At 48.4% G+C, this 21,915-nt stretch overlaps 6 protein-coding genes and 1 non-coding gene across 7 annotated transcripts; 5 read left to right on the forward strand and 2 right to left on the reverse strand.

The window, feature by feature from the left end:
• The first annotated feature begins 7,360 nt into the window (after positions 1–7,360).
• On the forward strand, positions 7,361–8,079 carry BO88DRAFT_400849 (uncharacterized protein). Its single transcript, XM_025705699.1, has one exon. The coding sequence runs from the start codon at positions 7,437–7,439 to the stop codon at positions 7,650–7,652; it is 216 nt and encodes a 71-aa protein (XP_025569086.1). The 5' UTR covers positions 7,361–7,436; the 3' UTR covers positions 7,653–8,079.
• BO88DRAFT_400850 (uncharacterized protein) lies at positions 7,588–8,149 on the forward strand. The gene is made up of 2 exons (XM_025705700.1): positions 7,588–7,884; positions 7,977–8,149. The coding sequence occupies exons 1-2, from the start codon at positions 7,696–7,698 to the stop codon at positions 8,100–8,102; spliced, it is 315 nt and encodes a 104-aa protein (XP_025569087.1). The 5' UTR covers positions 7,588–7,695; the 3' UTR covers positions 8,103–8,149.
• A 268-nt stretch (positions 8,150–8,417) lies between these two features.
• Positions 8,418–9,799, reverse strand: BO88DRAFT_33893 (putative choline kinase). Its single transcript, XM_025703004.1, has one exon. The coding sequence runs from the start codon at positions 9,674–9,676 to the stop codon at positions 8,528–8,530; it is 1,149 nt and encodes a 382-aa protein (XP_025569088.1). The 5' UTR covers positions 9,677–9,799; the 3' UTR covers positions 8,418–8,527.
• A 2,093-nt stretch (positions 9,800–11,892) lies between these two features.
• Positions 11,893–13,060, forward strand: BO88DRAFT_461551 (zinc-dependent alcohol dehydrogenase family protein; the record flags this gene model as incomplete). The annotated part of the gene is made up of 2 exons (XM_025711160.1): positions 11,893–12,124; positions 12,171–13,060. The coding sequence occupies 2 exons, from the start codon at positions 11,893–11,895 to the stop codon at positions 13,058–13,060; spliced, it is 1,122 nt and encodes a 373-aa protein (XP_025569089.1).
• Positions 13,061–13,673: 613 nt separating this feature from the next.
• On the reverse strand, positions 13,674–15,196 carry BO88DRAFT_440508 (alcohol dehydrogenase; the record flags this gene model as incomplete). The annotated part of the gene is made up of 6 exons (XM_025709795.1): positions 13,674–14,012; positions 14,076–14,131; positions 14,237–14,603; positions 14,660–14,862; positions 14,923–14,957; positions 15,047–15,196. 6 exons carry the CDS (start codon positions 15,194–15,196, stop codon positions 13,783–13,785), a joined length of 1,041 nt encoding a protein of 346 aa, XP_025569090.1. The 3' UTR covers positions 13,674–13,782.
• Positions 15,197–16,527: 1,331 nt separating this feature from the next.
• On the forward strand, positions 16,528–16,630 carry BO88DRAFT_t22. The gene has a single exon. It is a non-coding gene; the product is annotated as a tRNA-Val (tRNA).
• Positions 16,631–19,170: 2,540 nt separating this feature from the next.
• BO88DRAFT_461560 (carbon-nitrogen hydrolase) lies at positions 19,171–20,544 on the forward strand (the record flags this gene model as incomplete). Its single annotated transcript, XM_025711161.1, has 4 exons — positions 19,171–19,484; positions 19,551–19,890; positions 19,949–20,016; positions 20,064–20,544. The coding sequence occupies 4 exons, from the start codon at positions 19,171–19,173 to the stop codon at positions 20,542–20,544; spliced, it is 1,203 nt and encodes a 400-aa protein (XP_025569091.1).
• Positions 20,545–21,915: the final 1,371 nt, after the last annotated feature.

Consider the following 21,915-nt stretch of genomic DNA (forward strand, 5'->3'; position numbering starts at 1 on the left):
CTATTCCGTGTTAGGGTGTGGTAAGATGGAATCGCAGGATTCGGCCCCCACATTGGATCCGAGCAGCATCGGACACCATCGGACGAGGCTCTCCTTCCAAATGTGACGGTCAGCCTGCATGCACTGCCTCACCCCTCCTCACATTTATTATGTGCCACGCTCATTCCTCCCCGCCTGTCTCTCAACAAATGTGACACAACGCTCCTACTTGCCGTGGTTGTGACGCAGTGAGCTTAATTCTGATGGTGAGCGCTCGAGAGTACGAGTTTCGCAATGACCATCTCTGCAAACCCAACGCCCTCACTCTGGGCCATCGCATTATCCTCTCTCTCAGAAAAGGACCGGCGGATTCTAAAGACCCCAAGTCCATCATCGCCGCATACTAAACAGATTTTGACCGAAATACTGGCAGCCCTCGCAACCCAACGCGACCGATGTAAAAGAGACAAATGGACCACTATCAGCATCGGGGGCAAAGAGCTCGTCATTCGAGATGTATGCGCCAAAATTGCTGCCCACGTCAAGAAATTTCTGCAGGTGGTGGACGCGGCTGTCCAATATGATCCTGTCCATGCCGCACTGCCATGGGCGGGTGTGCGCTTACTGCTGCAGTTAACTTTCACCGCATTCGAGACCTTTGGTGCCATCGTCGAGGGCCTCGAAAAAGCAACCCGACTGATAGCCCGATGTGGGATTATTGAAGCCCTGGTCATCCGGCATAGTAGTGGAACGACTGGTGCGACAGTGGGGTTAGAAGAGGAACTGGTGAAGCTGTATTCGGCGGTCCTTGGATTCCTTTGCAAGGCCAAGAAACACTACGATGGGTCTCGCATGAGTAGGTGGAATAATTCCGTGAGGTAGAGCCCAGGTCTTGTCTGTTGACAATGCTATTATAGAACGTGTGTTGAACCTGACTTCCCGGGAGTCTCTCCAAGAATCAGTCAAAGAAATGGAGGCTGCGGAGCAGAAGGTACTAGTGATGAAGGGTCTAGTTGACAGCGAACGTGAGTCCTTACAAGATGACCTCGCATCCACCTGCTAACTCTTCTTCAGGGATCCAAAACATCGATCATGGCATTTCGACAATGCTCTTTACTGTGACCTCTGTCGCAAACGGTGTCGACAATATGCACACGCGACTGGATGAAGCACTGGCTGACCTCGATAAACCTATGATTAGGATTGCGGATGAGATGTCCGATCTGCATATTGCGCTCAAAGGTACCATGGCTACGAAACCATATGATTTACCGGAATTGACGCCAAGCAGAAAACGAGAGGAGCGAGCTCCTACAGTGGCTTTCTACTATCTCCGTACAACAACACTACAGAGAAACATTGGCATCTGTTCTCGCGGGTTCCGGGGAGTGGCTTTTAAAGCAGCCATGCTTCGTGAATTGGAAGGATTCGAGTAGTTCTGAATCTTTCTGGCTTTATGGAATCCGTAAGTCCCACCCAAACATACATTGTATATTTACAGTTATAAGCTGACAGAGAGTAAAGCGGGTTGTGGGAAAACCAAGTTGGCGTAAGCTTCCAATGCAGTGAGAATAATCATGCCTACTGATGTCTTATGATCTCAGCGCGATTGTAGTCAAATATCTACACTGGCAGAGCAGTGGTATATCCAAACCAGCACCGATTGCTCATTTCTTCTGTTCGCGAAGCCCCGCAGAGCCGGAACGCAGCGACGCACGCGAAATACTTCGATCCTTGCTCAAACAGGTCTCGCTGATCGAAGGAGAAAGGACAATAAGGCCCCCATCAGTCGAAGCCTATAAAGTACGACGAGCAGAAGCAGGCCGCACTGGAGAAAAGCCAGCACCACTAACGGTCGAAGAATGCGTTGAGCTGATATGCGAGATTGGCCGAGGAACCCCGATTACTTTTGTCATAGATGCACTGGATGAGTGCAGCTCTCAGCAACGTGGCATTATTATTGAAGCTCTCAAAGAAATTCGACGACAGTGTCGAGATATTGTTAAGATATTTGTGTCTAGTCGACATGAGACGGACATAGCAGCTCACTTTGAGGAAGGAGAGATCTTTGAGATCACACCTACCGTTACTGAAGAAGATATAAGCCAATTTATTCGGGTGGAAGTCCGGTCCTTTATGAACAAATGGTCGAAAATGCACGAAGAGCCTAAACCGTTGTTGCAGCGGCTCGAGGAAGAGATTATAGACAAGCTCGTGGCAGGTGCACAAGGAATGTGAGAAGAGCTAGATTGCCATCGTCATCACAGCGCTTTGATGCTAATTGTGACAGGTTTCTCTGGGTGAGGCTCCAGCTTGAAAGTATCAGTGACACTGATCGAATCAAAGATGTTGAGAGTATCCGTCGAGCAATAACATCTTTCCCCCCAACGTTGAATAAATCCTACGAAGTCATCTACGAACGGATCCAAGGCTTAGGTAAAGGTCCGAGGACGGTCGCACTGCAAAGCCTTCGGTGGCTGTTATGCGCAAAACGAAAGCTTTCCGTCTCTGAATTCCTTGCGGCTGTCAGCAAGTCGCCTATGGGCTCTACATCAGTGTCAGCGGGATCCATCATAGATTACTGTTGCAATCTGATTGTCATCGACCATGTGGCAGACACATTCCGCTTTGCCCATATCACGGTCCGAGAGTAAGATTCTGGACTAGACGAGTGGAACAGATATTGTGCTGACAGCTTATACACAGGTTCCTCGAATCATTGTCCGATAACTCTATCGTTGAAGCTGACTCAACAATAGCCCAGAGGTGCTTAGGCACTTACCTTTGGGGCGACTTCAGCGAGGACGGCCTTTTAGAATATGCAACCCAGTACTGGCCCGCCCACGTGGAGCAGCTCAGCGGATCATCCCAAAGACTTAAGATTCAGAAACCCATCATCGAATTTCTCACTGAAGAAGAGCACTTCGAAGACTGGATTGAATGTCTTGATGAACGTCCAGTCGAGCGGGGTTATCAATGGAGTAGCGCGCTTGAGAGGAAGCTCGAAGCGTGCTTGGCTTCGCCACCGTCAACCCTGTTCACAGTTTGCTGTTTTGGCCTTTCCGAAGTTCTAGAGTGTCCAGAGGTCATCGAAATGATTGATGTGAACCAGACCAATAGATATGGAACTTCAGGCGCATATCTGGCTGCTCGCTGGGGCTACACTGAAGTAGTTCGGAAACTACTTCAACTGGGCGCCGATGTCAACGGACCCGGGTATCAATATGGAAGTCCACTCCAAGCAGCGTCATTTGGTGGCCATAAAGACATTGTCAAAATTCTGCTTGACCGCGGTGTCACTGCCCCTCCGACAGAGCAAGGCGAGTACTCAAGTCCACTCCAAGCAGCTCTAGCAAGTGGCCATGATGATATTGCTGAGATCCTGATTGACAGTGGTCCTCATCTTACCACACAAATCCAATTCACTGATGCGCTAGAGACCGCCAGCTTCAAAGGATCTACTGAGATAGTGGAGCGACTTTTATCCGGCAAGGCTGGCAGCTTCACCCCTGATATTCGCCCTGACCCTCTCCAGGTTGCCCTCTTCGGTGGCAAAGCAAGGCAAGCAAAGCGGTTGCTACAGAGCTGCATTGATGTCAATGAAGAAAAAGGCTACTTCGTGAATGCCCTCGCTGCCGCCATCGCTGGTCGTAAACTTGCCCTCGTGCAGTTGGTTGTCGACGCCGGAGCAGATCTTAACGCTCGCGGACGTTTTGGCTTCCCGTTGCGAGCGGCCACGATAGCTAATCAGCTTGACATTGCGAGATACTTCGTTGATAGAGGAGTTGACCCCAATCTCAGAGATGAAGAGTTAGGCGACACACTTCAAGCTGCCGCCTCTTCTGGGAACCTCGACATGATGCTTTTGCTTCTGTCCCACAATGCCTCCGTAGATGGTTGTGGAGGGCACTTCGGCAATGCACTACAAGCTGCCTGCTTCAATGGTCATGAGCAGGCCGTTCGGCTTTTGGTTGATCATGGTGCTTCATTGAATCGCATGGGCCGGTATCGAGACGCACTGCAAGCTGCCGTATACGGTGGCCATGAAAAGATTGTCGAGATCCTTCTCGTAGCTGGTGCTAGGCTCAACCCAGGACGAAGTGAGAGGGTATATTTATGCGCCTTCGACGACTGGACGGAGAGAATTGCGTTACCGGACACAAGAAAAGGGTGTGGGGAGCTGGACAATCCTACGGATTTAGGTCCACTAGAGGTCGCTGCTAGACGAGGCGACGTCAAACTAGTCGAACTGCTCCTAGCTAAAGGGGCAACTATCGACGCTCGTGACGCGAATGATCAAGACAATGATTATAATGAAGGGTGTGCGTACACCGCACTGCAGATTGCGGCTTTTTGGGGACATCTCACTGTGGTAGAGTGTCTTTTAGACCATGGAGCCGATATTGATGCGGTACGACAGACACTTGGAACTGCATTGCAGGCGGCTTTGGAAGGGGGCCACTTCGATATTGCAGATGTGCTCTTGTCCCGGGGTGCAAGAATAGATAGGCATTGGGCCATGTTTGGATCCTGCTTACAGGTCTTTTCCGAGCGAGGGCATATTGAGACAGTCAGGTTTTTACTGGAGCGCGGAGCGAATATTGAAGATCGTGGAGGCGAGAACGGAAATGCACTCCAGGTAGCTTGCAATGCAGGACACATTGACATTGTGAAGTTGTTACTTGACAGCGGAGCCGATGTAAGGTCGCCTGGACGGAATATAGGCAACGCTCTGCAAGCTGCATCAATGGCCGGACATATCGACATAGTGAAGTTGCTAGTTCACCATGGTATAGGAGTGGACGAAGCCGATAGCAATTCTCAAACGGCGCTTTGCCTGGCTGCAGAAAAAGGGGACGAGGACATGATGAACTTTCTCCTCCAACAAGGAGCTAAAGTTGATGGCAATTCCGTTCTCTCGTCCGGTGAAAGACTCGGAGACTCGGAATCAGGCGGCAAGGTTGAGCGTGACGACGACGTTATTGCAATACCATTGCATCTCGCCTCCTTTCGTGGACAAGAGTCTGCCGTCGCAATTCTTCTCCGCAATGGAGCAAATGTTCATGCTAAAGGAAAGCTGCGGAAGAAGGGATCGGGCCCATCTGATGAATGCAAATTCAGCAGACTACATTGCACCCCTTTGTTGGCGGCATGCTTTTGGGGCCATGAGTCGATTGCGAGGCGACTATTTCTATGCGACCCGTGGGGATATGTGTCTCGTGACACATTCACATCTGCCGTAGAGACGAGCCTTGCCCGTAATAAGAAGAAGTCCATTTCAACAATGTTGGTTCAAGAAGCATTTCATGCAAGTTTCAAAGCTGAACAACTTGACGGTGTGTTCAAGTATGCTTGTGCAGAAGGATACGCTGCGGTTGTGACACAAATACTGGAGCTTTGTAGTCTGGAGCATTGGCCAGATGCAATGTTGGTAGCTACGAAACAGGGCAGGTGTGCCGTTGTCAAAGTTTTACTTCAGCATGGGGCTGACAAGGACTCCTCTGACGAACATGGCAATCTCTGTCTTGACATTGCAATTGAAAAGGTTCGATATTATCGTTATGCCCGGTGGAGTTTCAACCCACCAAATTGGATTGAAATAGTCCGGATCTTGGTTTGTGCAGGGGCAGACTCAAATGATCTACCAAACAATATCAAAGAAATCGTCCCCGACGTTGTACGAAAGTGGAGCCTTGATGCTTGGAAGGCATTGGACCACCATCAATATGAGGTGCTGAACGACCCTGAACTGTATCCGCAGTTCCTGATTTGGGCATCGGAAACCAGAAACCTTGATAAGATCAAGTACGCGGCGGACAAGTATGACCCTTCAACCGAGGATATCAAGTCTGCCGTTGTTGCTGCGATCAAAGAAGTACGGAACAACCTATCCACTGTCGAGGCACTAATGAGACTCAAGACGCCACTATTCTTCGGCAAAGACGTCGATGGAGATGACGATAAAGAGCCCTTAGTCATCGCGTCGAGAGAACAATATACTGAGATCGTCTCTGTCTTGCTCCAGTACGCGACACACAGTTCTTCAACCGTTGAAGCAGCGTTAAAAGCCGCCATCAGACGCAAAAATGTCGCCTGCGCTCGACTAATACTTGACTCGCAATTCAACAATTCATCCGACCGAATAGATATATGCTCTCGCCTTATCAAATACTGTTTCCCCTTCAGCTCGAAACCTATTATCGAGTATTTGCTACAGCAAGGTGTATCCCCAAACACTAGGGACCCCGAAACGGGAGAAACGCTATTGTACATTGCCGCCATGAAGGAGGACAGTATGTACATTGCCGCCATGAAGGAAGACAGTAAAGGAGCTGGCGTTCTTATCTCACATGGTGCTGATGTTCATCCCATCGGAGGAGAGCATGGAACAGCGTTACATGCAGCAGCCGTCTCTGGGTCCTGGATAACAGTGCAGCTGTTGCTTTCTGCAGGTGCAGACATCAATGCTCAGGGTGGGAGTTATGGTACGCCACTTATAGCGGTGATGGCACAGAAGTGGAATGGAACTTGCTGGCTGGCTAGGTTCAAAAATCCCTGCAGATGGAAATGTCATCGCTGCGTTGCGAGAGTGCTCTTAGAGTGGGATGCGGATGTTGATGCCGAGGGCGGAGAGTTTGGGACGGCCTTACAGGTTGCGGAGAAGGTCGGTAATGAGGAGGGCATAAAGATGCTCATGGGGGATTGTTAAGTGATCGTGGGAGATTATAATGCGCGGGTTGCTTACACGGAAGATAGTGACTTTGAGGATTCGGATTGTTTTAGTCTTTCTTCTTTCATGGATATTAAACTTATATCTTTCAGCACATGACTACATAGGTATTTCGCTGTGCTATACACCAGGTACTTGTCGGTAGCCACGGTAAAGATATCAGAGTTTATAATGGTCTTGCTATCAGTATGGATATGATAAGCTTAGGCGATGTCAATCTTCAAGAACAACGAGACGTGCTCTACCATGTACAGGTGAAGACCCGAGTCCATCATGAATTATCAGACGATATCGTGGTTCATTTATGATACTTGCAATTAGTGCACCATTAACTCCGACGATGTGCCTTTCCCGAAGCAGTCTGGAATGTGCGATTCCCTTTATGTAGCCAAGTAATGATAAGGACCTTGGTTAAAGGGCATATTGCTAGGTCTATTCCTTTCTGAGACCTCTACAAGCTACCTCCACTCTGACAATTACACCCGCCAAGAACCTATAAACTATGTGATCACCAACCCATGCTGTACAACGTTGCGTCGAATCGGCCGAAAGAAGCAGACATGCAGTGCCCTGTCCAAGTGAGGGGCCATGCGGGGAACCAGGATACTTAAGGTCCCCTGCGCACCCTATGTAAATCACAACTACAATAATCACACTTCCACAGCCATCACTATCACAGACTACCAAATCTCTCTACTAGACGCCTCCAAGCAGCAGTATCAGCGAAATGCCATTATATGAAATCGAGCACAGCATCCCCCTGGACAAGTCACAGCGCGATGAACTTGCCCAGGCCATCACCCACATCCACACTCGCAAGTTTGCCACTCCTAGCTTGTTCGTGAATGTCCGCTTCATAGATGCCAACGGCCAGCATAATTATGTGGCGGGAAAGGAGGTGATCAATACCAGTTTTCTTCTACGAAAAGGAAATGGTAAATGAACTTAGGACCTTTCTGTCAACGCAGCGTGCCATCAACCGCATCATGGCGTATGTTCGGGCAGGCGGAACACGAACAACGGCCGATTTCGATGAGCTTGCGCAGAGTGTCTCGGAGGCTTGGGGTAAAGTCGTCAATAAGAACGGGGAGGCTTCGAAGGAGAAACAACTGAATGCCGTGTTTGTGTTGGGTGCAATTACGACGGGCACGGAGAACGGGTTTCTGTTACCGCGGGTACGAGATACTATTGCTTGATCATGCACACTTTGGCTTTCGTGTGGAAAGCAGTGTTTGTTGGGTTTAGGCTAATCGGATGTTGATTACAGGCTGGAGAGGATGCTATTTGGCTCAAGAATAATGCTCCGAAGTTCGAGGAGTTGGCGAAGCAAGGGGATAGTGATTTTGCTGATTTGGTTGAGGAGATGCGGAGTAGGGATGATCTAGCTGCTTAATTGCAAAGGAACATGCATGATGGGTAGCCTTCGCGTGAAGGCGGATTAGTTAGGCAATTGAACTATGCCTCCTCTGTTGGAGATATCTAGTCTTACATATGACTGTTGAGATATAAGAGGATTTGTGCATGAGTTCACACTCGGACCATCTCTGACAACGAGGTATACACATTGATGGCCAGTGGGTAAGTAGTAAGACTGCCATATGTGTCTGGTTTGTAATGCAGACTTGGGTGGGTTGTTCGCCTCCAATCGGCCTTGCGGGTCGTACGCCCTGCGGTTGACACTTTCATGACGCCGCGGGATAGAACAATCTACAAGTCACACACAAGGGCGTATTGTCATTAGGATTTCAGTGGGCTTGGTGTAGACGCCTAAGGCGGCCGCCAAGTAAAACCTCAGTATCACGCACTAGCATACACTGTTCAGCGTCCCAACCCGAGCTTCGCATATTGGTCAGTGAACTCCCTATAAAGCTTGTCCAGCGACCGGAGATTCAACGGATCTTTGTCATTGTCCTGATCCATGAAGCAAAGCATATTGTGGATTTCGAATGTAATAGCCAGCATATACCCGAGCTCAGCCTCAGCGAAAACCTGCTCTGCTGTATCCGAGTCACCTGTTTTCTCGTTCCACTGCGCCGCATATTGGTCGCAAAATTGCCGCTTTTCCCCGTCTGAATAAGGTCGACAGTTGGCGATTTGGCTCTCCTCGTTGAACCACTGGAACATCTTCTGCAGAAAGTGTGCACCGATATCAAACGCCCGATAGTTGCGAAAGACGAATTCGAAGTCGATAAGAACAACTCTGCCTTTTCCCACTTCTGGATTGTTCCTCACCAAGACGTTCATGAACTGGAAATCATGGATGCACCAGCCCTCCTTCGCTCCGATGGATTCCAGTTTATCTATAACCCGTCGGAGTCTGGACACAAAGTCATAATCCACGAGATGGTCTAAGCATACGCCACCTTCATGAGCCAGTCTTCTCAGCTTGCCTTTTCCATGATACTTGTCAAGCTCCCTGGTGACAGTATCGTAGTATGTCTGGACTGAATTCTTCCTCAATAAGGTCGTATCCATAGCATGAAATGTAGCAAGAGCTCTCGCAACATCGGCTCGGATCTCGGGATTTTCAACGTCCTGTGGTACCAAGGTACGTGCATCCAAGTACTCATCGACCCTGCCGAAGATTCCATTCTCACTTTGGAAAAAGCCAAGCACTTTTGCGCCATGGCCAGATTGGCCGTACTCGTAGCTTAACTGCGCCTCTTCGTGCTTGGTAGGAACTAGATGTTCGAAGACTTCGATTTCCCCATCAAGTTCGCCATGGATCTTGAGGAATATCTTCAATGGCTCCAAGTGGGATGTTTCGCCCGTTGTGTTCGGTCGCTCCACTATACAGTTGGTATTTGCGTATCCGGTGGTGCGTGTCACTGTGAGGGTGTCTGAGTCCACATGCGGCCATTCACGGGGTAGAAATGTGCTGATGATGGTTTTTGCTGTCGCCTTTGGTAATAGGCTATCATGGCTATTTTTTGGGATTGTCACAGGGATGGTTGTGCAGGATGTCATTTTGCTGGGGTGTGGGAAGCAGTGTAGTTATTAGATTATGGTAGCAAGCCATGAAAGATATATCTATTCTTTAAAGAGGCTGAAGCTTAGATAAGACGGTCTGCTAGTTTCTTTTGGTCGTTAAGTTATGGTGAGACTGTGTCATGCCATTATTGGCTGAGAACGTGGCAGTGAAGATAAGGCTGTGCGCCTGGTGAGTCATCAGCGCAGCCATCTGCCTAGGCAACAACCGTTTTTGCTTTTTATTGTCGCCCTGCTTATGCTTGAAAATAATCATATATTTTCTCGATTTCACATATGCAACACATATATATATCATTAGGACTATCATAAGTGCTACTGTGATAGTAATAAATGCTGGGTCTCCCTAGCACGTGTAAGCGCGGCTTATTGAGGGCGTGACATTGCAGGGAAGACTGTACTCCATATGAAGATTGTTGCTGTTCTTAGATGGTAGGTTGAGTAATTCTGGCTAATCATCGGCGCGGGCGCGGGAAGGTGCCTCGAGTGAGAACGGGGCTGGGTGACCATTCTTGTGTGTAAGATATTATTAGATAGGTCGCTCCGCTCAAACCGTTTAGTATTTATGAGGTCGGTTTGGCCGGGGAAACAGTCAGCCTCTGGGTGAGGGGATAAGAAAATATAAGGATGGCCAGTGTCCAGGCTCATTGCAAGATGAAGTATAGTACATGCTCGCAAAAGATCAACTGAGCCCTCCCAATGTAAGAATGGCAGGAGTTGCCACTATCTAAGAGGTAAATACCACTCCCTGCATGTGAGTGATCCCCATATGTAGGTGACACTGTCTCTAACGCATTCAATTGGTCTTTGAATAATCAACATAATCTCGTCTTGGTAGTATTTTACTGCCGTAGGCAACCCGTCACAGACCAACAAGATCCCCAAATAGGCGATTTACATCCATATAGCTATCTTTTTGAATTAATATAAGATTAGTATTGAGGAACTCAAGGCCTACCGCAACTTTTATTTTCACACACAACGAGGGATTAATGGGATATCATATCCTAAGACCCTGGGCTCAAGATAGTATCAAATCTTCCTCGAGACAAGCGATACACTAAATCAACGGCCATACTATGTTAATGCAGACCAAAAATAGGCTATTTTCCACCGAAAAGGTATATAATCAGAGATATAGTCCAGCGGCCTGGGTATGGCGATGGACCGTCGCCTTAGATAGACACATCGGGAAGCTAAGTTTTTTGGACCGTAGGCGGGGTTTCGACCCTCGGTTTCTTTCTTCATTCTTTTCCTTCCTGTAGGAATGAATCACATGCGTCATATGTGTGAATCATGATTGCAGTTATTCTGACTCGTACTTTGTACTGCCATACGTTGCGGTTACCGCCTATGTGTTCCCGTATCTTAAGTCTGGTCATTCCAACTATGATGCTGGAATGACAGACTACACTTGGAAAGTTGATGGTAAACACCAAGTTGTCTTCTACTAAATTCCTCGCAATATCTCTTAGGCGATAAACAAATGCACACAAAATCACATAGCCCCCGGGGTTGCGCCTACCTAATAGGTAACAATGCTAGCTGTCGGAGTATGTAGTATGCCATTAACACCTATGCCAAGCAAGGTTTAGCCAACACTAGAACATCATGACGTAGTGCAAGCTCCAGCTATCGTAATAAGAAGATGAAGGAAATTCAGAAAGAGGTACCGGGGCATGTCCTGGCGACGAGCTGAACCCGCCATGGTCTCGGAACCAGCATGAAAGGCGACATGGGACATTCACTTGTTATACCCACTTTCCACCAACACACCTTGGCAGCTCTTAGTATATCCAAACATGTTATCTGCATTTAAAATACACATACATCTGAGCTGGAAAAAGGAATTTATGGACCCGCCTACACGAAATCATAGTGAGTGCACCATGACTAAAACGAATGGTTTGAAAATTTACTGCTCGCTGCCCACTTCATCCTGGGATAAGTCTTACGATCGTTCCCTTTATGATGTAACTGCCTGGAATATAACTGTCTTTACTCTATGACGAGCTGCTCTGACAGCACATTCTGTTTGAAGTAGACAGGGTTGGAGACTGCGGCCTAGAATTGGAGGTTGGAGACCCCAACTTGGCATGAGGATGATACCTACGTGAACCTGTGTGGTAATCAAGAACCTTCAACATCCCATATTGTTCGCTGACTATAACCAGGAGATTATGCTCCATGACAATATGTCACCTGTATCTCAAAGTCAGATCCCAACATCCACCAGCGGCTGGACCCTCGTCAGCACTGCTCCAGACGACGGCTCTGGGGCTCTAGTCTGGAACGATGAGCTCAGGCTTCCCGAGCTTGGCCCAACTGATGTCCTGGTGAAGCTGCACGCATGGGCTTTGAACTATCCCGACATTTCTAGGAAGCAACCCCTCCATCAATTCACGACACAACTCTCTACTAACATACGTTGTAAGCGCAGTCGCCAACGGCACCTTCCCCTGGTCCCCAGCAGACCACGGCACGGGCAGCCTGATCCCGGGATCCGACGGCGCAGGTGAAGTCGTAGCAATTGGCTCTCACGTTACGCGCTTCAAGCCCACCGACCGCGTAATCGTTGTGTACTACCCGAACTTCCCCTTCGGCGCTGCACCTACCTACGCTCAAATGGCCGGTAGCCCCGGCAGCAATAAGGACAGCCCCGGCACCTTCCGACACCACGGGGTTTTCAACGAAAACGGCGGTCTGATTCATATGCCCGGCAATCTCAGTTATAGTGAGGCGGCAACCCTGCCTTGCTCTGCGCTGACGGCTTGGAATGCTCTACATGGGCTGAAGCCATTAAAGGCGGGAGAGTATGTCCTTGCCCAGGGGACGGGTGGGGTTTCGTTGTTTGCCATGTTGTTTGCGTTGAAGGCCGGAGCAGTTGTTATTGCAACTACTTCTTCCGACGAGAAGGCTCGCAGGCTCAAGGAGATGGGAGTGCAACTTGTTCTCAGCTATAAGGAGGATCCGAACTGGGGAGAAACCGCCACGAAGTTGACGCGGGCCGCGCTGGGCTGTCAGAGAGTAATCGAGGTCGGCGGAGCGCAGACTATCAAACAGTCGTTTGAGTGTGTCGCGAGAGGCGGAGAAATTGATGTTATTGGATTTTTGACGGGGCAGGGACATGCGGAGGATGGGCCCACGTACCTCGAGCCGCTATTGCGAGCTTGTACGGTTAGGGGCATTGAAGTGGGAAACTGGATCCAGTTCGAGGAGATGAATCGCGCAATTGAGGCGTATGATATTAGGCCTGTTGTTGATGGGAGAGTATTTGGATTTGGGGAGTTGAGGGAGGCGTATAAGTATGTTTGGGACCAGAAGCATTTTGGCAAGGTTGTGCTGTCTGATGGGGAGCAGTGAAGGGACGCTAGACGCCAACGCGCAGTATGATACAAGGTCAAGTACGCAAAGCGTGTGCCGTCCTGTCCCCGCTTCGAAATATCGTAGCTAGTATCATCAAGCAAGGGCATGATGAAACGCAATTTCAGTGTAAGTGGAGTCGGATGGACTCTGGATATCCGAGTATTGCTTGATGCAAGGTAAATTGGGAATATTATTCTCCTATCCCGTGTCTGCATATGCCAAGATACATGAGATTCATGCCTTTTGGAAGGTGCCTCCTCCGCTACCCGCGCGATATCTGAGCCCTGGAGAAGGCGCTGCACCTGAATGCAACCGGGCAATTTCCGAACTGCCCGTTCCGGATTGTTCCTGTCGTGCGTGCTATAAAGGATCAGCATATCGTGTATTTAGTCGTGGTGGGGCTCGTGAGAATAATCAGGAGCAGCTATCGGAGCCGGCCCAAGTCTTGAGATTTGATCTTGGAGAGTATTTGGAGACCAGTTCACTTGGGGTTGGGGCGACCTGGTAATGAGCATACTCTCTTCTCCCCTTTTACGAATAAACAAAACGGATCAGAGGAAACAGCGTCTTATTGTTCAATTCACTAAACCAAGAGTAGAGTTATATATAAACCACTTCCACTATTCACGAAATCCAAAAGAAATCGAGAAGTCCACAACTCATTGCTATAATCTGTCAAGTCTCGACTAAATACTGACTCCCTCAAGTAGATACATGACTCAAAGAGCAAAGTTGATAACAGGCCGATACCTTATCGTCCTCTCATTCATGTCCTCGAACGCCCTTTCAATATCTCCCAGTGCGTACTGCTTCGTTAGGCACTTGACGTCCTGGATATGCGCAAAGTCAATCGCTTCACTTGTCTCAGCAGCAAAGCCAGACGACCAGGTACGGACTTGCTTTCCATAGACAATAAGTGGGGTGAAGTCGATTGTCACGCCGTTGACAGCTAGACGAACCCTCGGTTAGTGGGAACTAAGAGAAGGCCGTGGGGTACAGGGATGTAGCGTACGAGCAATGAGGAGGATAGATCCACTCGGCGCCAGCGCTCTGGTCATATTCTTCACCCTACCGACGTCATTAACTTAGCCATTCGGAACAGGAAAAATGAAGGGAAAAAAAAAAAAGAAAGAAAAGGAAAAATAAAAGAAGAAAACACCAAAAAATACTCACAACTCAGGGCTCGGACAGAAAACAACAACCAAACTCGCCCCTCCCTCCCTCTGCAGCAGCTCCACCGCATCCTCCCTCTTCGAATTCACGAATAAATGCGCACCCAGATTTATCGCATCGTCCCTCTTCTCCTCACTCTCGGATACCGCCACAGTTCGGTACCCCATCTTCCGCGCATACTGAATGGCAAGGTGTCCCAGCCCGCCGATGCCGCAGATGGCAACTGTGTCCCCTTGCGGCACGTTGCTCTTGCGAATCGCATTAAACGCCGTGATACCGGCGCATAGAAGCGGCGCTGTTGACACGGGGTCCCAGTTTGGGGAGATGCGGATTGCGGCTGAGGCGACCAAGGTGCAGTATTCCGAGACTTGACACACGTTAGCAACACGTGCTACATTCTTTGAGTCGGTTGAAGTCACGCACATCCGCCATTCCTCGTCACTCCATTGACTTCGAGATTCGCGCACACCTGTGGCATACCCCGCGCGCAGGCCTTGCATGTGCCATCATTGCCCCCGTGCCAAGCGCCGCCGGCGCGGTCGCCGAGCGCCCAGTCCTTGATATCTGTACCAAGGGCGACGACTTCACCAACGACTTCATGGCCAGCTACGAGGGGGTAGTTCGTGCTGGGATAGCAATGGGTTGGCCAAGCTCATAGCATAGGGCGAAACGGGCTGCGGACTTACATGAAGTCGAATTCTCCATTTTGGGTTGCGACGTCCTGCGCGGTTGGAAGTAGTAAGTTAGTAGTGCAACCACTGGGCTGCCTCACTGTTCGTCCAAGATAGTGTTTAAGGGAAGGACACATACACTGTGGCACACACCGCACGCCAGGGAGCGAATTAGAAGCTCGTTCGGTTTTGGCTTCGGCACGTCGACTTCTCGCAGTGCCCAGGAAGCTCCAGGGCCGTCGAGAACAACTGCTCTGCATCTAGCGGGGATGGGTTGAGGAATGGACATGGTGGTTGTTCCGTTTGGACGGGGTAAATATATTTGGACTGTTGAATTCAATGCGTCTGAATACTGTTAGGTTCAGAGAACAATTGATGCTTCCTCGACTCTAGGCCTTGCTCATGACACTTCTTGTCTTTATGTAGCTGTTTGCTATACATCATCTGGCTCTATGACATCAGGGTTGGAAATGCGGTGCATGCGGCCCGCATGGGCCGAAGGGACAAGGATGCCAGGGAAGGCTTTATATCCTGCCTTGGCTGGAGTATTCATAGCTGCATATGAAATCATCTGATGATTGTGCGTGGCGTGCGGTATGTGTGATTATCGTTCACATTATTGGCTCTACTACAACATCAATGTTGTCTGCCGATGTAGGGAAGAAGGCGACTAGCTTATCATTGCAATTGGATAAATTGGGTTCTACTCTTCTGGAAGAGCCTACCCGGCCAGTAGCGCGCCCAGCGGTCAGAAAGCGCTTATCTGTAATGTTGGAGACCCCAATTCTTTCCAGCCTTCCATCCGGGTAAACTCTCAACAAAGGGTACAATGTCCACAACGGCACCGACTATTTACATGACTCCTTGGCCACTTACATGATGTAGCGACCGATAAAGGCGCCTTTGACTATAGCTAGATATCCTCTTGTCTCCAAGAATAACCCTTACCACTGTTGCAGCGGTTGTCTCCATCATACCGCCAGAACAATATCGGCATACACCTCTCCATTGTTCCCCAATGTGTGACATGGTCGCTAAACTTCTGAAGCAACGAATGATAATCGGCATTACTGCACAGTAATAGCTTTTCGTCTAGTTGTTAAATGGGAATCTGAAAGGGGATAGGATACATGCCTCCTTTCAGAGCGTAAACCTCTGTGTCAATTACCCATGTGTGTCGGGGCCTACTCTCAATTTGCTACTTCAAAGCCTCCAGCTCGCCCGCGGCATCAGATGCAAGCCTCCGTGTGCATTTTGGGAGTACAATATTTGTAAGGTCGGATTTTACATCGATGTGACTTATAGTTTCCGAGTGGTAGATGCAATATCTCGAGCCAGGTTTGTCTCTTAAAGGACATACAGGAATACCGCACTTTCTGACGCCAACTACCAAGTCGAAATCTTAGTACGTAGCTTTCAGGAGGCTATATTGTTGCTTGAGCAATTCTTGCTTTGGATGATTATTCAATTCTTGCACTGTACGGGCGGCTTCTCTTAGCACCGAGTCAGCTCTTATAATACCCTTGCTGGAGTTTGGATTGCACTCGTCTATACCGGATTTTCCACATTATTGACCAGTGCGTTTGTAAGATAACAACTCCTAAAATTCAATAAGAATTGGACCAATTGGCCTAGTGGTTATGGCGTCTGTCTTACATAAGCAACATAATTGTTACATAAATGTGAACACAGAAGGTCGCAGGTTCGATCCCTGCATTGGTCAATCCTTTTTTGCCGTTTCAGAAACATTTTTTGTCCTCGTCCTTCTTACAAGGACTATTAGAGGACGGCAAGGCGTGGTAATCATGGCCCTGTAACAACGGCCGCTCGCTCTTTATATATTCTGTATGGTATCATCAAGCTTTTGAGAGCACAAATCAGAAGACGTTGCCCTCATCATTGGATACCTTCCATTCTGTCATACTCGCTGCGGTCCAAGAATACGTTGAGTGTGACAGCCTGAAGAATATGCTGGCTAACCCGGTTAAATAACTAGAAGTCTGTGTCTTTCACGAAAATCTATAAGTCTCGAGAAAGAGAGGAAAACTATCCACTCCCCTGGGATTGGGCCTCTTTATATATCTTTGGGACTCAACACCTGTGCGGTAGATTCCTCCTATTTCTGTTATTTCCCTCGCTAACTTTCTATCTAGTAATTCGGCTCTTCCCATGGGCCTCTAGGCCTGTCCTGTCTTACCTCCTCGTAAGTTCTGTTTTTTGATTTATCTCTCAGGAAGTTGCCATAAGCAATGCTTGGAGATTAGTGGATCAGGTGATATGGCATGGGATAACCCGGAGTCTCACATCAAGTAGATTGTGGCCAGATGTGCTTCATGGTTCAGGAAAAATATATTCTAAGCCAAGGGCCGACTCAAGTTATTACTGTCTACTTTGCTGGCCATGATGACGTAGGCAAAAATCAGGAAGCGAGATTTATTAATGGAGACTACCAAGATAAGCCACCTCAACAAACTACACAAACCGGCCTTAGGTGTTTTGGCGTTTTTAAAAGGCATGGACCACGACCGTGGATGCTAAAGGACTGATAAAATTTCATCCATGTATGCCCTTTGACCCATTGACCCAGAATAATTGACACTCAATCTTTTCAACTCTGAATGGGGTGACTAACTTAGCTCCTCTTAACTCCTAGAGCTTCGTAACACCTAACTCAAAGTATAGATATTACAAAGATAATAAATGAACCAATAGATAGCTTTTTGGTATCTTGAAGCAAGTTGAACATATTTAGAATAATATACAAGTTACCTCAATAACAGACTAAAATCCTATTGTGATCAAAGATTGTTTAAGAATGCTGTTAAGTATTTTATAATTTTCTACATCCAGGTATGAGCCTCTAGTGTAATACTATCACACTGGTTAGTATATAGTGATTGAATATGATCTCTCCTTGTGTAGAACTTGGGCGGGTGGCTGACGCGGTGGGAAACTATTTTATTGGTAGTAACGCGACAAAGAGCCCACTCTAGAGAATAGCAGATGGACTCTCAGGCTAAAATAATATAATACTACATCACAGATTCATACAAGAGTATGTAGCCTAAGTATGGCTGAACAAACAGGAAGCCCCGTTTTTCACACCCCGTGGTCATATGTGCTCGACATCGTCCGATGGATATCTGACCCGTACTTCCGTAAGAATGATAGGCTGGACAACATGCTTCTTATCGGTAAAGACTTGGAGACTCCAACATACTTTTGCTTCTCCTCGATCAATGTGAGCTCTTCCAGGTCTAACATACTTAGTCTAGATCGTATCGGGCGATTGATAAGTGATGATAGCAAAGATACGGACTTTGTTGTTTGCTTGATTACTCACATCGTTATATCATTCTTTTTTTGCAAGATACTATTTGATACCAATTGCCGCTGTGCCATAATTCTGCATAAGCTGTGTTTATACCTCACCCGTAAGATATTTTGTCGGCTTGAATGATGTTACTCAATTCTACTCATTTGCAACTTTGTGGCTAAGAACCTGTACACCTTGACCTGGACAGTTAATGGGTGGGAGATCTATTGAACGACGTAAAATGAACAAGTCTATCCAGAATACAATCACTCGACCTGTGTAGAAATATGCATTGACGAACTGATATCCGCAAGCTTGATAGCCCAATGCTATCATGATTTGTACTGTCATTAATACCGCAGAGAAGGAAGTTTTCTCTCGTCTTAAATTTCAGGATACTAAGGGGTGAGAGATAACCAGCATGAGCCATGATTGACGAAGAACTCTTCACGTTATTGAATGGCCAGCCTATCAATGCTCCGATTGGCAGATAGGTGAAGTTAGAGAACTTGGATACCTGGAGAACGAAATTGGAGATCTCCAACCTCCACCCCACTATCTCTCCAAGTTCAGGCGGCCACACAATAGTGTGTGGGCACCGGGCCGTCGTAAGGTCCTCTTCAACGCTCCACTACGGCACAGAGAGCATGAAAATGATGTACTATATCCCTCTTATCTATCTATCACGCTGCTTAGCCGGTATCGGGTGCCATGTGGCTTCCACCACTGAAGCGTGAACGGAAATTCAAACGGAGAGTTTAACAGAATGGGCAAAAGTAACCATGCGACGAATTGGAATCCAGTGCCTTATCACTTTAGTGGAGTGTATCGCTATGTTGCAGTTTCGTCTTTGTGCTGGCGGTATACATTGATATTTGGATACGGTATAAAAGGCGCCCTGCTACACCCATTCCTGTCTGCTATACACACCTTTCCGCAAGACAATCATGCTCCTGGTGTCCGTTGCTACTCTCCTGGCTACCGTTGCAGTCACGGCTCAGGCCGCGGCTGTCGGGCCAATTGCCTCGAACTCTCGTATGAAGCGTGACTATGCGACTGGCTTTGAGTGGGATCCCGAGAACTTCAAGGTTGCTGCCGTCCGGAAACCCCCGGTTGGATTTGTTTACCATGCCCTCTCCGACGAGTCAACCTGGTGGAACTACGACCTTAACGCAACCATCGCTCAGTCGGTTGAGATGATCCACCAGGCCGCGGCCGAGGGCACCAAATTCATCGCCTTCCCGGAGCTCTACTTCCCTGGGTATGTCCCATCCTGCATGCATGCAGGCATGCATAGGGCCCACAGCTGACCCCTGGCGCACTCTAGCTACCCTGCCTTCCGCACTCCCAACGGCCCTAAAGACTTTGAACAATATGTGTCGCAGACCATGGAGCCTGACGGCCCGGAATGGAACACGCTCATGCAGGCCTTTGCCGACACCAAAATGTACGGCGTTGTCGGCTGGGCCCAGAGGGCCAATGACTCGCTCTTCATGACTCAGAGTCTGGTTGGCCCCTTGGCCAACGGTTCAGCCGGAACAATTTGGAAACATGAGAAGTTCCGTCCCTCTGGCACAGAGCGCTCCCTCTATTCCGATGGCCTCCTCGACACGATCCGCGCGCAAAAGCTCCCCTTCGGCACCGTCTCCATGCTTCAATGCTGGGAGGTACGTTGGCCCACCCACAGTGAATAGTTTAATACAGGGACTGACAACGGCTCTGCAGCACGTGTATCCCGAGTCGCACTTTATCGGTTCTGCCCAGCCTGCCAACCTTCACGTTGCCTCCTTCCCGTACGTACCCGTGCATTATGCCATTAGACATAGACTAATACCCACAGATTCGGCAATGACGTTCCCGAAGCAGACGGTGCAGCTACTCCCTATGCTTATTGGCGTGCCGCGGCGATTGGATACCAAGCCGGCGCTGCTGGGTCGTCCGTCATGATTCTTCCCACCGCCGGTGCCGCGACGATCTTTGCCGCCCAGGGCTCTCCGATCAATGAGTCGCTCTCCAATTCCAAAGAATCGACCGATTCAATGCCCTACATTACCGCTGTCTATAACACGACTGCGTTGTGGCAAGATACCTCGTACAGCGTCAACGCTTGGTACAGCTATGGCGCTCTCAAGCACATCATCGAGGGTCTGCCTGATGGGATGCCGCGTCGTAGTGGCCCCTTCTTTGGACGCATTCTCTTTACCATCCAGCAATTTACTAGTGGCTATATCTGGCCCCCAACCCTGTCCTGCACTCCCACCTCGAGGTGGCCGTGTATCCAGATCTGGCCGGAGCGCGTGGAGAAGGACTTTATGGCTTGAGTTAGTTCACATTCGTCACATAACCTTGAAGTGTTGGGAACTATCACTGACGGTTGTAGTTGCCTGAAAATAATAACATGACATTACGTAGGTATGATAGCGCGCTGCGAAAATCGGGCAGTCGGTGGGGCTTCAGTTCGACGATCCTTCAATCAACATATTGTATTCTTTGCCAGATGTGTGATGCTACATTCTAGCTTAGGAGTGCATACTATCGTCTCTTAGTTCGTTCAGGAACTCATTCTAAAATACTCGGAACATCAGTTTGAGGTTATGATACTTATCAAAGTAAACATAGGTTGCATCGACGTTCATAAACTAAAATGGGAAGGACTGGGATAGTACACAGGAGGAATATAATATAAAGAACAGAGCTGCTGCGTATATGGGTGATAATTTCCAAATGACCACTTAACTGTATATACAGTACCTTTGTTTCGTTTCTTCCTTATTCTCATTTAGATTGAGTTTTATCGCATCAGAATAGCCACACCCCAAGCCCAATGCTTTCACAAAACAGGATGAACCATAAAGGGGTAAAGCATTCGACATGTTGCTCGTCGTACATTGGTTACAGTGAATTCTCTGTCGTATCTTCAGGCATTTCCCTTCCGGATCCAAGGCGCTTCGGTAGGCAAGGACTAAAGGGACCATGTTTGGCGTCATGACTCCACCGAAGTGGATACTGTACCATTTTACTACTTGTTCATCCACACAAAGATCAAGAATGCCGTTATTAACCTTCAGGTACCCGGTCATCTGAGACACCCATAAGCCTAATACTTCCGCCCAATCAAATCATCCCGCCTACAGTCAGAACTGGATGGTTAGCACGAAAATCCCACAACCTTACTGATAGAGTGAAACTCTACTCCAAAGTTGATAGGTAAGCCTAGCTACCGCATTACTACACTTGCCCATGAATTTACGTGGATGGGATGAAGTATTTTGCTTAGTCTCATCATGAATCTATCAGCCTCAGTTTGTCTCAGTTTGTTTCGGTGATTGGAATATTGTTGTCGTGGACCACTCGGTTCTCTTTGATGTGTCTCAAGCTGATCTTGTGCGTCTGCGAGCTACAGGCAGGTTAGATCAAGGGTATACAGGTAGTAACAACGAGGATAACAATGTGCTAAGGTGTGGGATGACGACCGGATCCCGCCATGTAATATTGCCCTACAAAGTAGTCATTCACTAACCGTCATATGACTATACACCATAAGCGCACAGTACTCCCCAGAAGTTCGTCGGATAAAGCCCGAGGATATTCATATGAAATATTTCTTAGGAATTTGGACATTTCTTTTCGGCTGGAATCTCCAGCGAGCAGTCAGGTGATGGCGGCGCAATCACGTGGCGAAATAACCGCCA

Source organism: Aspergillus vadensis (genome assembly GCF_003184925.1).
Source record: "Aspergillus vadensis CBS 113365 unplaced genomic scaffold BO88scaffold_1, whole genome shotgun sequence".
NCBI classification, from domain to species: Eukaryota; Fungi; Ascomycota; class Eurotiomycetes; order Eurotiales; family Aspergillaceae; genus Aspergillus; species Aspergillus vadensis.